This window comes from Caretta caretta, chromosome 6, assembly GCF_965140235.1.
Source record: "Caretta caretta isolate rCarCar2 chromosome 6, rCarCar1.hap1, whole genome shotgun sequence".
NCBI lineage: Eukaryota > Metazoa > Chordata > Testudines > Cheloniidae > Caretta > Caretta caretta.
Window position 1 is genome coordinate 20,611,957 of NC_134211.1, and position 13,599 is coordinate 20,625,555.

The 13,599-nt window shown below is 44.7% G+C and overlaps 1 protein-coding gene across 1 annotated transcript; it reads left to right on the forward strand.

Moving 5' to 3' along the window:
* The first annotated feature begins 31 nt into the window (after positions 1–31).
* Positions 32–5,796, forward strand: LOC142072484 (oncoprotein-induced transcript 3 protein-like). Its single transcript, XM_075129308.1, has 5 exons — positions 32–272; positions 986–1,374; positions 2,655–2,754; positions 3,532–3,700; positions 5,420–5,796. Exons 1-5 carry the CDS (start codon positions 129–131, stop codon positions 5,542–5,544), a joined length of 927 nt encoding a protein of 308 aa, XP_074985409.1. The 5' UTR covers positions 32–128; the 3' UTR covers positions 5,545–5,796.
* The last annotated feature ends 7,803 nt before the right edge of the window (positions 5,797–13,599 follow it).

A 13,599-nucleotide genomic window follows, 5' to 3' on the forward strand; every position in this document is an offset into this window, starting at 1 on the left:
GGATCTCATAAATGAGAACTGCTACGCCCTCCTCCTTGTTTCAGCAGTGGACTTTCTCCCTTTTGAAAGCTTTTTCTCTCCTTGTTTGGCACCTCCTTTTCTCAGTTCTGCTGTGTCTTGAGGATCGAATGCAGCTCTCTGTTCCCCGATCTAGTTTAGGAGACGTGCAGGAAAGTGATCTTCAGAAGAATAACCCTGAATGCCTGATCAGCAGCAACAGCACGCACCTTCTAGTCAAGATCCCACTTGATGTGTGTGGAACCAGGGTGAAGGTACTGATTGCCAGAGCACTCTGCTGGGGGTTTACAATTGTCTGATATCTGTGTTCACCATGGGTGAGTAGCCCAGGGTGGGGAGAGGATTTGGTGGAATACAGCAATAGTCCATGGGTGCATGGAGTTAAGTCTGCTACACTGGTACCAAACAAAGCTTCTGCACCAGCAGAAGCACTGGCCACGGCCAAGCCAGTAAGCACTGGAGAGACAAAGCACATAACCAGCAAAACGACATATGTCAGACCCCCCAGCTGCTGGCTGGATTGCACTAGGTTCTGTATGGGTGTGTGTACACGTACACACACACACACACAGACACAGAGAGGCAGTCCCTGTCCTAAAGAACATACAGCGTAAACAGACAAGACAGACAAAATCTGAAAGAACTGGAGTGGTATTATCCCTATTATACAAGGGGCAGGGGGGACTAGGGCACAGAGTTTAAATGACTTGCCCAAGGTCACACAGAAAACTTGTGGCAGAGCCCAGAACTCCAGATTGAATCCTAGCCCAGCGCCGTAGCCATGAGACCATCCTTCCTCTGAAACCCTCTACACCATGAATGCTGTTGAGATTTCTGTAAACGCTAATGGGAATTCCCTGGGGAAATCCCTTCTGCATCAGAGAAAGTGTTCCCCCAAGTCTTTGGGGCATTAACATTCAACGCCTCACTCTTACTCTGACATCTCTGTCCCTTCCTGTTTTTGCAGGAAGATCCACCTTTCTTCATCTTCACCAACAAAATAATTGGTCGACACCAAGGAGCATTGTCCAGTCCATTCAAGAAAACCCTGGCCATCCCAGTGAGCTGCAAATACACCAAACAGGAGGAGGGAGCTGGCAGCAACTACTGCCCTTTTGTGGGCCCCACAGATAAAGGCTTTGGCAACTTCAGCTTTGATATTAGATTCAGCACACAGACTGCAGGTGGGATGAGATCATTAGAACAGGGGGCTTCCATTAATGCCAGTGTCAATGACCAATTATTTATCAGTGTGTCGGCCAAGAGCGACCTGGCTGATGCCCAGCTGGTGGTGCAATCCTGTCAGGTGCTAGGCAGCCAGGACTCTTCCAATGGCATCTTCATCATACAAAAAGGGTAAGAGCCTTTCACCTCCACATCACTAGTTCAAATCCAGCCTAAGTCACTAAGTGCCTTCATGACCATCTTCGAGGTCTATCAGTGGCCTTTGTGAGAAGAGTTGGTTGTCTCAGTCCACTTCCATCTGTACCACCAAAAACCACCTTCACTGTTGGCACTGTCAGGCTCAGTAGAGGTGCTAAGGACTGACAGGGCCAGGCAGACAGCACTCCTCCCCTCTTGCCCTAATATTGGTCCCCGCATGACATATGAAGCCTGTACTCCCATTGGCACAGGGGATGAATCAGGGCAGTATGGGTGTGACTAGAGTGTATCTGCAGCTGGCAGATGGTCCCTGACAGTCTGTAACCAGATGGTGAAGGTTAGAGCAAGCCAGTACTGTGGCCAGAATGCAACAAGCTAGAGCAGGGATGGGCAAACTTTTTGGCATGAGGGCCACATCGGGGTGCGAAACTGTATGGAGGGCTGGGTAGGGAAAGCTATGCCTCCCCAAACAGCCTGGTCCCCGCCCCCTCCCACCTCCTGACAGCCCCTCTCAAAACCCCCAACCCATCCAACCCCCCCGTCTGCCCCCTCCCTGGACCCCCTGCCCCTAACAGCCCCTCTGGGACCCCACCCCCATCCAACCCCCCTGCTCCCTGTCCCTGACTGCCCCCCCACCCCTAGCCACCCCTGTGGGACCGCACCCCCTATCCAACCCCCCCTGCTCCCTGTCTGCCCCCCCGACCCCATCCACACCCCTGCCCCCTGACAGGCCTCCCATGACCCCACCCGCTATCCAACCACCCCTGTTCCCCATCCCCTGACTGCCCCCCCAAACCTCCGCCATATCCAACCGCCCCCTGCTCTCTGCCTCCTAACTGCCCCACCCCCCCAGGACCTCCTGCCCCTTATCCAACCCCCACCCACCCCTTACCATGCCGCTCAGAGCAGCAGGAGCTCAAAGACCCACTGCCCGGCAGCATGACTGCGGGGGAGGGGGAGACAGCAAGGGAGGGGCCAGCCAGGAGCTCCCTGGCTAGCCTCCCCGGCGAGGAGCTCAAGGGCCAGGCAGGACGGTCCCGCGGGCCACAGTTTGCCCACCTCTGAGCTAGAGAATACAGCTCTCTGGCTGGCGGACACACCTCTCAGCTGCACAGCACAGAATCTGGGCTGTCCATTCCCTGCATATGTATATAGAAATAGAAAAGTCAAGACTGATTAATCCCTGGTTTGAGGTACCAATTGTTAATGACCACACTGGTCGCAAAGTTATTCATGGTACTTTTTCCTTGCAGATGCTTGAATTACAAGGCAGCCAAAGAAGTGATTCTGGAAGATTCCAAGGACAAGGTGTACAGCCTCAGGCTCTCCTCAGTAGCCGACACCGTTCCTGAGGTGATTCACCACTTTGCTCCTTCTTATATGACTACAGCTGACAGCTCAGTACTGCCACACCCCTGGGCTCTTGGGAGATATTGGGATGAGAACCCAGGGTGTTCCATAGGCCTTGATACTGGGCAAATAGGGTATAAAGGCTCCTCCACAATGGACACATTAGAAACATGAAGGACACACCTTCTCCCATCCACCTCCTACAAATTAATACAGAGATAGTTCCCTCACTGACACAGAGAAAAAGAATACACATCCATGCCTCTTCCTACATACCCAGAGAGCTCCCGCAGGCACACAGCCATACATGCATGGCGCTAATGTAAGTTCTCACACCCCATACACTTCTGAAAAATGTGTGACCTGGTTTCTAGCTTCCTCCTCCCACAGAGCATATAAAACATGAAAGAAACTCTCCTCCATCCAGCTCCTGAAAATTAACTCCACTATGCCTACAAGTCACTCCCCACCCTGCACATGCACAGAAATACAGGCGCAAACAGTGCCGCACAGAAACATCTGCAGCAGAACTGGTTGAAAAACGGGACAACCTTTTCACAAAAATGGTCTTTGTTTCATACACACCCAAAATACAGGAGTATGCAGGAGAGTGAGTGACACAAATGGCAAAACTGCAGTGTGTATCCAAGGGGAAAATTCTGCCACAGAACCATGAATAGTCAAAATTCCCAGGCTGTGGTAGAGGAGGCTTGCAGCTACATTGCTGACTGAGAGTTGGCGTGGCTGCTAGGACTTAAAGCCAGCTGTCCTTGTTTCTAGGTGTTTGTAACTTGTGATGTGAAGCTGTGTCGCAGCTTGAGCAGGTCCAGGCTATGCCCTTCACGGTGCAGGTCCTTCCAAAGCAATGATTCGCCATGGAAGATACTAGAAACAAAGATCCATCGGATCACTGCTGGGCCAATCCGGATCACCAAGGGCCCTTCCAGTGGTAAGAGGTCATTCAATTTCTGAGGCATTTGTCTCTTAATAGGCTCTTCTAAAACAGGCTGTTAGAGGGAAGGCTGGGGGCAGTTGGTGTATTATCCCAAAGCACCAACCTCACCACTGAGAATATAGGACTGTAGATCTCATAGCCCTTATGTAACAGAAACAAGCAGCAGCTCGCTCTAGGAGTGCACCTTTTGCACAGGGTTTCACGCCACCACAAAGACTTTGGTTTTTGAGGACTGCAATGATCGCCAAGAACATGATTCTGCAAAAATGGCAGAGTGGGCTTATGCCCAGAATATAGAATTGTGGCATTTGGACCTGTCTGAGTTAGCAGTCACTCTACGTTTAGACTTCCAAGCTGTGCAATCTTTAGGCATCGTAATCTCCACAGTAATGGGAGAGCCATAGGCAATAGTGCAGACAACCCCTCAAAATTGGAGGGAGCTTGCCTCTTGTAAAATATTAGATATTCCTCATTTTAGTTTTGGGTTTTTTTTAAACAAAAATGGGATCATCCCGATGTCCATCAGTGTGTGAATCAGGTTTACACGGCAAAGAGTCCCCCGGATTGTTTTGAGCATTGCAGCTTTTTGTGTTCATCGGTAGCATCACAATGTTGCATAATCTCATCAAGATACTAGATAAGTCCGTGATGCTGCAAGGTCAGAACGTGAAAATATGAAACTCAGAGGCGAGTGGGCTAGCTGACTCTATACCACTGAGCAGAGCAATACCAAGTACCAAATACTCCCCATATCAGTCATCTTATCTGACAAAAAGCTTCTACAAGCCATAGTAATCAATGCCGAGTACATCAGTACTCAAGCTACAGGGGATACTGTAGCCAGATAACAGTCCTGAAGCCTCCCGGTAGCACTATAGAGGTAAGGAAGGGATATATAGGGATCATTCCATCAATTACTGAAGAAAAGCCACCCCTTTCTTAGCCACCTGAGAAGCAGCAGCAGAGTTTGGCATGGCTCCAGAGCGTCGATGTAGTGAGATGGCAAAACTTACATGCCACCCACTATCAATGAAGCACAAACTGCCATATTAACGTCCTTTTCCTTTAGCTGCTGCTTTGGATACTCCAGGTAAACCTGTACATCTTTAAATATAGAGGGATGTTAATACAAATAATGTTATCCATTGGTGGGGTATGGAAGGCCTTATTGCATGTGTGTGAGGGCATGGGACAACCTTATTAGGGAAAATTCTAACTGGGCCAAAACAAAAAGGTGCCTCAACAACAGCAACGAACATCTATAAAAGGAGAGCAGCCTCTTCTCAAAAGAAAAGAGCTTCCACCTACACGAGAGCTTCAACCTACACCCTCTGACAGACCAGCTAGTTAGGGTTTAAAGTACCACCTAACTCAAGCTAGAGATTTTTGTGTGCGGACAGCTGTCAGGTTGGGAGCAACACTTGAGTTATACCTCAAGCTAACACTGGTGCCTCACTTTCATGAATACCACAATGCACCCAAAAATACCATTTGAACACTAGAGCTTGTTGGCAGCTTATTGGATTTTTGCCTCTTCATGTTTCTTTTCGAGATAGAGACGGTATCAAAATAAACCAGTGGTTAGCACTTTGGTGTTTAGAAGATTTCACAGGGTGAAACAGTAGCTTCCAGCACTTTAAATCTCCAATGGTTCTCCCCTAGAGGCTCCTGAATACATTTATCACATCTGCCTCCTCTCCCTCCTCCCTGCAGGTACCAACTACACTGCCTTAGTGGTTGGGATAGTGCTGGGCTGCACAGTGGTGTGTGTCGTCTTTCTGCTGGTGAAGAAGTCCTTTGTGGGGGTGCCATACAGGAATGTATCCCTAAGAATATGAGACTATCACTGCAAAGGGCATTTAAGGAAGTCAGATGGTTGGGAAGATTACTGCACTTGAAGGACACAACTGAAAATTCCGAGAGAGAGCAACATCAAAGTTTGTGGGAATCCGATGCTGAGCAGATTGCTTATTGCAGCATTTCTGAGTTTGGTACGGGTACCACTGGTGGTACTAAGTCCATAATCAAGTGGTGTATGGGTGCTTCTAGGATCCACTATGACACTGATTAAAAAAAGAATGTGGAAAACACCGGATACTTGTGACTTTTAGATGTGGTTTGCTTAACGACTTGTCTTCACTGCAACAGATAGCTTAAGTTATTCCTCTGAAGTTCGCCTAGCTCAAGTAAGTGTAACCACATTGTGAAAAAACACTCAAGCTGCACAGAAGATTGGATTAGCATCTAATGAATTGTGCTAACTTGAGTTGCATCCCCAATGCATTGCTAGCTTGAGCAACAGACACACTAGAGCTTCAAACTACACCCCCTAACGGACCAGCTAGCTAGGGTTTAAAGTATCACCTAACAAGCTAGAGATTTGTGTGTGTGGACAGCTGTCAGGTTGGGGGCAATACTTGAGTTATACCTCAAGCTAACACTGCCGTGAAGACAAACCTTCAGTCTTAACCTCTAAGAACTGATGACTTACAGGAAACATCTTATATAAACAAGCTGCTCTCGAATACAATCCAGGGCTTAGTGATCTGGAGCACTTCCTGGTGGGCATGTAGTATTTTGAGTACCAAGTAGAACCAAGATTTAGCTGTTGGGAAGGAAGGTGCTTTATGAAAGATACTCTTTTCTGAAGTGATATGCTTAAGAAGAGTTGGAGAACCAACGGTGAAATTAACATGCAGGGCTACATAAGCTTATACAAAATACATTTAAGGTTGGACCAAAGCAAGAAAGATCATCTTCAAAGCTGTTGGATTTTGCGGTGAGTTCAACGAGTACCTACTCATTTTGGAAAGAAATCAGTGAGGCTCACTGATATCATTTATTTCTCTCTCTCACTCAAAAACCTTACAAGGCAGGCTTTTACAGAGAATATAGCTAGGTCTATTTTCATCCAGATTGATAAAGATTACAGTCATCCACTGACAATTTAATTTTTATTTGTAAATTGTTTTTCAGTAAGAGGATGAGAGCTAGGAACTCAGCGATGGATAAACCTTGCTAACATGGTTTTCCTCCCACCCCTATTGGTCCACCCTGCATGTGTGTAGGGACTCAGGTATTATGAGTTGATCAGTTTGGGGATTTTCCCTCTTTTCTCCATGAGAACATTTTAAAAAATCAGAAGTTTTAAAAAACATCAACATACATATCAAGGGATCCATGACTGTATCAAAATGCAAAGAGAGAAAGAGAGGGAGTTATCAGCTGCAGAAAATATAAAACCAAGATACTCCAAGCCACAGACTCGCAAAGGAAAGAGTGGGCAACTGCTTTGTCCATCACATATTCCATTTTTCAAGCGATGTGAATTCAGCTGTGCCACAGTGAGACAATTACACTAGCATATGCTGCATCTACAGACTCCAGAGTCCCACCCTGAAAGCATGAGCTACTTCATGTATACAGTATTGTTAGCCCTAGGGCCAACAGGTCGCCTAAAGGCAAGCCCATATGGATGAGAATCAGGGTCAGGGTATTTTCTAGCTGTAGTCTGTTTATTGATAAAATGTACACAGGGTTCAGTTTCTTTGATGAATGGTATGAACAAACCACACACAGACAGCACTCTTTTGCAGAAATCTCAAGTGAGCCACTCCAGCCCTGTACCAAGTTGCCGGCCTTCTGTTTCTCTTCACTCATTCCAACTGCTCACTCCCAGTCCCACCTCCACAGACAACAAGAATCTAACCTGAGTTCAGGGCTCCAGAAAATCTGTTAGCTCCAAACCTCTCAGCTGTAGCATCATGGGCTGGCCTTTGAGCCTGGACCATAAGCCCCACAATATTTCTCAATGACCCTCTGTCTGATTACCTGCTTGTATCCACCATTTCTATGAGGAACTTCTCAGGCCTTGTCTTCACGATGAAAAAAGGTGCATTCTTAATTTGAGTTAGCTAACTCAAGGTAAAATCCTCGAGAAGACAAGACACTTTGTAATTATTATTTGTATTACCATAGTGCCTAGGAGCCCTAATTATAGATCAGGACCCCATTGTGCCAGGTGCTATACAAAGAGAACAAAAAGACAGTCCCTCCCCACAAAGAGTTTACTAGCAAAATATAAGGCAAGAGACCACAAATGGGTAGAGAGACAGATAGGGGAGTATGAGGAAACAATGAGGCTATTCTGGTCAGTATGACAGGCAGGGGTATCAGCACACAAGTGGCCTACCCATTGTCAAGTCTTTTGTAAGCACCATGGTAAAGGAGAGCTTTAAGGAGGGATTTGCGGAGGGATAATCAGTAACTTTGTGGATGTTTATGAGGAGTTCTTCCCAAGTGCGAAGGCCGGCATGGGAGAAAGCAGAAGGTGCATCTGAAAAATTGTAGTAAGTGGGCAATGGAGGTTGGCATCATTGGTTAATCAAAGGAGTTGACATCTTGATTGTGATTAAAAGTGGATAGGTCTAGGGATAGGCCTTGAAAGTGAAGACAAGCAACTTCCGTTTCCTGTGATAGAGGGGGGACGGAGAGGCAATGGAGAGCTGAACAGAGAGGAGTGACACAGTCAAAGCAACAGGCTAGGAAAATGATTTTTACAGCAGCATTCTTTAACATGACCTTCTAACTTAGGTGGAAACTACAGACTGCCTTGTCTTTGCTAGCATTTTATCTCAAGTTAGTCAACTCAAGTTAACACACCTTTTACTGTGCTGTGAAGACAAGGCCTCATATCTCAACAATTCTTAATGACAAGCCATTACAGTATCTTAAGTCAATTGCTTCATGGAGTCAATATCTCCCCCTCAATTATTGAAACCTCCTGCTCCACGAGGGGGGCATCATGCACATCCAGTTCCCACAAATCACAGCTGATAAGATCAGCTTCCTTACACCCTCCCCCCCACGTCATCCTGTCACCACCTCTTGTAATCCTTCCCTGGCCTCCCCTCCTCCACCATTTCAAATACGAAGTTCTTTAATCAAGGCTCGGCATTAACCTACTCCTTTTTATGCAGCCACCTCTCTCTCTTATTCTAGAGCTCTCCATTCCACCAATGCCAGCCTCAGTGCTCCATTTGTTTACTCCCACGACAAGTTCTCTGCCATGTCACCCTGTGCAGAGGGCACTTCCTCAGCTGCTCTGTAAGGCCACTACACTCTATTTAAATCCTTCCTGAAGAAGCACTTCTAACGTACCACCTACAAGAAATAATCCAATTAAAAAGGGTTTAGGCAGAAGGGGCAGACTGGGAGAGTTTATAATTAAAATATAACCTGGGACTGTATTAAAGCATAGGGTAAAATTTTCAAAAGCACCAAAGTCCTATTTTCAAAAGTGACTTAGGCACTTGGGTGCACCAGTGCCCAAAGCCTGGTCTATCCAGTCTTTGTAGTGGCATAAAAAAAAAATCGCTCCCTTAACTGGAATAGTTAACAGATATAGTTTCCTGTGATTCCAGTTTACCGGTACAACCTCGAGTGTGGCTGGAGTTATACCAGTATAAAAATGCCTTATACCAGGAGAGCTTAAGCTATTCTCATACAGAAACAGCTATATTGGTATAAAGCTCCTCTATTCTGGTCCGACTGTCTCCACACTAGAGAGCAGTACAACTTGTGGGTGTAGAGAAGCCCTGAATCACTTTTTGAAAATGAACTTCAACTCTTAAGTGACTTGGGAGCTTTTGATAATTTTACCCATGGCCAATTTCCAGTTTGACCATTTCTCTCACCCTTCAGTGTCATGTTAAATTGTAAACTCCTTGTGGCAGGGACAATGCCTTCCTATATGTTTATATAGGGCCTAACATATCGGGAGACCAGTGTAGTACAAATGATAAATCAGAGAAAAGAGAACAGGAATTTTAAACAATTGATACAAGCATCTGGCAATGTTAGAGGGTGAAAGCTAAATGACTCATGATCCAGAAATGTACTTCCTGCAGGGTGACAATGCATTTATGAAATATAATGTTCGTATGAAAGAACCCCGTCAGGGCTGTGTATTCACTGGGCATATTCCACACCTGTAGTAGCCAGAATACTCTCATTATGGCCAGAATTCTAAAGCCACTTGATAACTAACCCCATACCAGATCCAAAGAAGCAATAAAATGGCTATGGAAGATTTCAGTTTTCTTCACCCCACAAAGGGCCAGTTACAGTGTTAGCAGATGTCTCAACTACCATTGCAGTGGAATCATAAAAGCTTCTTTGTTCAGGTGAGGCACTGCTTTGGCTAAAGGAAGTATCTGCTACATTTGCAGAGCTGCTACAATGTCTGCAGCTGTGTTTTATTACGCCATTAAGCCAAAAGAAAACTGGATTTTAAGAGGCATTACAAGTCTAATTTTAAACTGAGAAAAAGAAGGAAATACACACTGAAGGTTATTATGTAGTATCCACCTCTCAATTTGGTGAAATCCAAGTGTAAGAACAAGACCCACTCTAAGAAATAAGAAAAAAAACAGCAGAAATGTTCAGAATGTGAGAGCCTTTTCTTTAGAGTGACACTGGCCCGGTTTTATGACATTTTACAACATTAAAAGTACACTTGCCATTTGTGAAGCATAGGGACAAACTTAAGTCTCCACTGAGGGAAACTTGACACACATAATAAAGGTCTGCTTGGATGCGAGAGCTGAGATGCCTACTATGCATACTTCTCAATCTGCCAAGACCCAAACACAGAACAATACTCTGCATAACACAATGTGTGGCAGATTCAAAAAGGGACAAAAATTATTCAGACAGGAAACTTAAAATGTCATGGGATTTTTTTTTTAGCGACTCTTTCCACAACCTCAGTTTCATGATTATTCATGTCTGATGTAAATACACTTTCAACAATAAAATGAGGCGGATGTCAAATTTGTGTGGAACGTGATTAACTTTGGGACTAAATGAGTGACAGCTGAGAGATGCTCCAACAGGTGGGCACATAACAATGACTTAACCTTTCATTTTTTTCTCTCTGCCGGTACTTCAACTTTGTTTGCATTTAACTAATTTCAAAATGAAGGGAGTGTTAAACATGACAGTAGTTTTGGTGCCAAGAACATAACATATATATGCATTTGAGAAGCAAATTCAAGAGACGTATTGATGTTTTGAAAACATTTTCCAATAGTTCTTTGATTATGAAAACTGTAACTTTGAGACTATCAGCCAGTCCGGGCGAGGGGACTGGATAGCGTGTCATGAGACAGAAGCTGATTGAAAGTGACATCAGCTCTCTGTGCTCTGGCATGTGTGAGGGAGAGGAGGGGATAGATGGCACTAACTTTCGTAACAATGTTCACCCCAACGTACTTTAGTAATGCAATGATACAGGAGCCCCATTTCTATATAAATCAAATATATTTCACCGTCTGAAATCACTGCAATGTTCTCTCAGTCCAGGATTTCTTCCAAAATTTAAAAAAGTCTGAGGCAAACATTATCTACAACTTCCTTTGTAGAGTTACCTTTACCCCCTTTTTCATCCTGTTACCCCTTTCATTGCTCCACTCAGCAGAAACAAGTGTCCTTGCACTTTTATCCAGTGACCAAAGAACAGGAAGGCTCCTCCCAAAGCTAACATGCTCTCTGGACAGGTTTTGTAAGACAGCCTGACATTCTTTCCACCCCAGTGTAGACACTCACTGGTGACAGGAGGGGTTCTTTCATCACTATAGTAGTAAATCCACCTCCCTGAGAGGCGGTAGCGAGGTTGATGGAAGAATTCTTCCATCAACCTACCACTGTCTACACTGGGCCGTCCATCAGCTTAACTACATCCCTCAAGAGGTGTGAATTTTGTAGATGGGTCAACCTTTCTAGTGTAGACCAGCCCTGAGTTTAAACTGTTCACATTGTATGAAAACTATATTTTTTAAAAACAGCGTCAGCATCAGTTGTTCACTATTTGTCACTATAATTTCTAAGGCTGTCACTTGCTTGTCCACCATGCACATTAGGGTGAGGGTTTCCTTTCAAAATCACTTACTTGCTTTGCTTTTAGAAATCAGGTCACTAACAAACAGCCAATGTTCTTTTTTCATCAGACAGTGCAAACAGACATTATGCATCACCTATCAGGCCACTTCTTGCTAGGGCACAAAATGCCTACTCCCTGTTTTGCAATAAAAATGGCTCCAATATGGGGACTATTTAGATCAGAAAGAAAAAGGGCACACAAGAGGGAATAATGAAAAATAGGGAAGACACCTCTTCATCTAGTCCCATCAAAAATATTAGGTAGTACATTTAACATATACATATTTTTTACGATTAACCTGGAAAACTTGTTTGTACAGGTGCATACAAGGTTTAGTAGATAGTCACAAGAGGCAAAAGAAATACATAAGCAGTTACAACAGAAAGTGTTATGATGGAGAGTTACCTTTTTAATACTTTGAGCTCATCTAGCATCTTCAATCCAAGGTTCAAACACATTGCCAATTAGGAATCAAGCCTCAGCACTCCCATGAGATGGCAACAAGTCCCTTGTTCCAGATGGGGAACGGAGATGTTAATAAGTTTGCACAAAATCAGGTAGGAAGCCCAAGGCACAGCTTGAAATAGAACCAGTTTATTACCCAAATCCAATCAAAAACTATTTTGAATTAAATTATGTTTCACTTTCTGCTTTCAAAACCACAAGTTATTGCCATCACACTTGTAGTTCAAGCTGCCATTGGGGAAAAAATAGTACTTGAGACTCTAATTTTGGGTGAAATCAGACTTGGTGAAATTACAAGTCTTCTCTCCTGGCCCCTAAATGTTTCAATTCAGAAAAATAAAAGCAGAAAAGATTGGCAGTCTTGAGAGCAACTTTCAGTTTCCTGCCCTTGGAGAACTAGATTTCTCTCAACTGCTTTTAAATGGGGGTGGGGGAATGAAGGAAGAGGCAGGAATATGGACTATCAAAGCTGGGAACATTCTAGAGAGAGATGGGAGGCAGCGTAGGCTGGCGCAGTATTTCTCAAACTTGTTTGATCGCGCCCTTCTTTGTGTCTGTAGTAGTTTATGCCCCCTCCTCTCACCACACAAGTATACAATACACATATCAATAAAAAAAACACCACCACCACACCTAATATGCAGCTCTCGTTTAAATATTAAAAGCATTAAGGCTTTGATCCAAACAGAGCCAACGATCCATGGTAATAAGAGCAAAAGCAAAACAGTGATTGTGGTCGATGCTTACAATGAAACGTGCATGCCGTGTTGTAGCAAACAGATTAACATACAGATGGCAACGACTTTGTATAATACAAGGTTAACAGAAATCCATCAATATGCACAGCGCCATCTGAGGAACTATGATGTCTGGAGGAATCAGCTTTGCTAATTATTCACTGCTGTGGGTAAAGTGTGCACAGTAAATTTTTTTCCCCACGAAAGCTGCTCATGCACACCCCCCTCCTAGGGGCCTGCCTCCCAGTTTTAGAACCTCTGGTCTAGTGGATAGGGCTTTGTCTGTTTTGTCTATTTAGACTGTAAATTCTTTGGGGGCAGAACCTCTCTCTTACTCTGTGAGAGTACGTCACCCGGCACAGTGGGGCCCCAATCTCAGTCCTGGTCTATTCTGCAGAGTTAGGTAGACACAAAACAGCTGACGTTGACCTATGTAAACATCTACACTAAAATTTTGCTCCCACAGACGTAACTGGCCTGTTACATCAACTTAACTCTACCTTCACGAGAGGCGTAGAGTCAATGTTGATGTAGTTAGGCTGACACAGTGTGAGTGTAGACACTGTGTTGCTTACATCGACTGTTGCTGGCTTTCAGAAGCTGTCCCACAAGGATAGTTCAATTGGTGCAAGTGCTGCTGGTGAGGACATGCACCGCTGACATTAAGTAGCAAAGTGTAAACATGCACAAGCAATATAATTACTACAACGACTGTATGCTGATGTAATTTAGGTCGGCTTAATTTTGTA

Coding starts and splice junctions, on each gene's coding strand:
- LOC142072484 (XM_075129308.1), top strand. CDS start 129: ATGCAGCTCTCTGTTCCCCGATCTAGTTTAGGAGACGTGCAGGAAAGT. Junction 2,755..3,531: donor TAGCCGACACCGTTCCTGAG/GTGATTCACCAC, acceptor CCTTGTTTCTAG/GTGTTTGTAACTTGTGATGT. Junction 3,701..5,419: donor CACCAAGGGCCCTTCCAGTG/GTAAGAGGTCAT, acceptor TCCTCCCTGCAG/GTACCAACTACACTGCCTTA.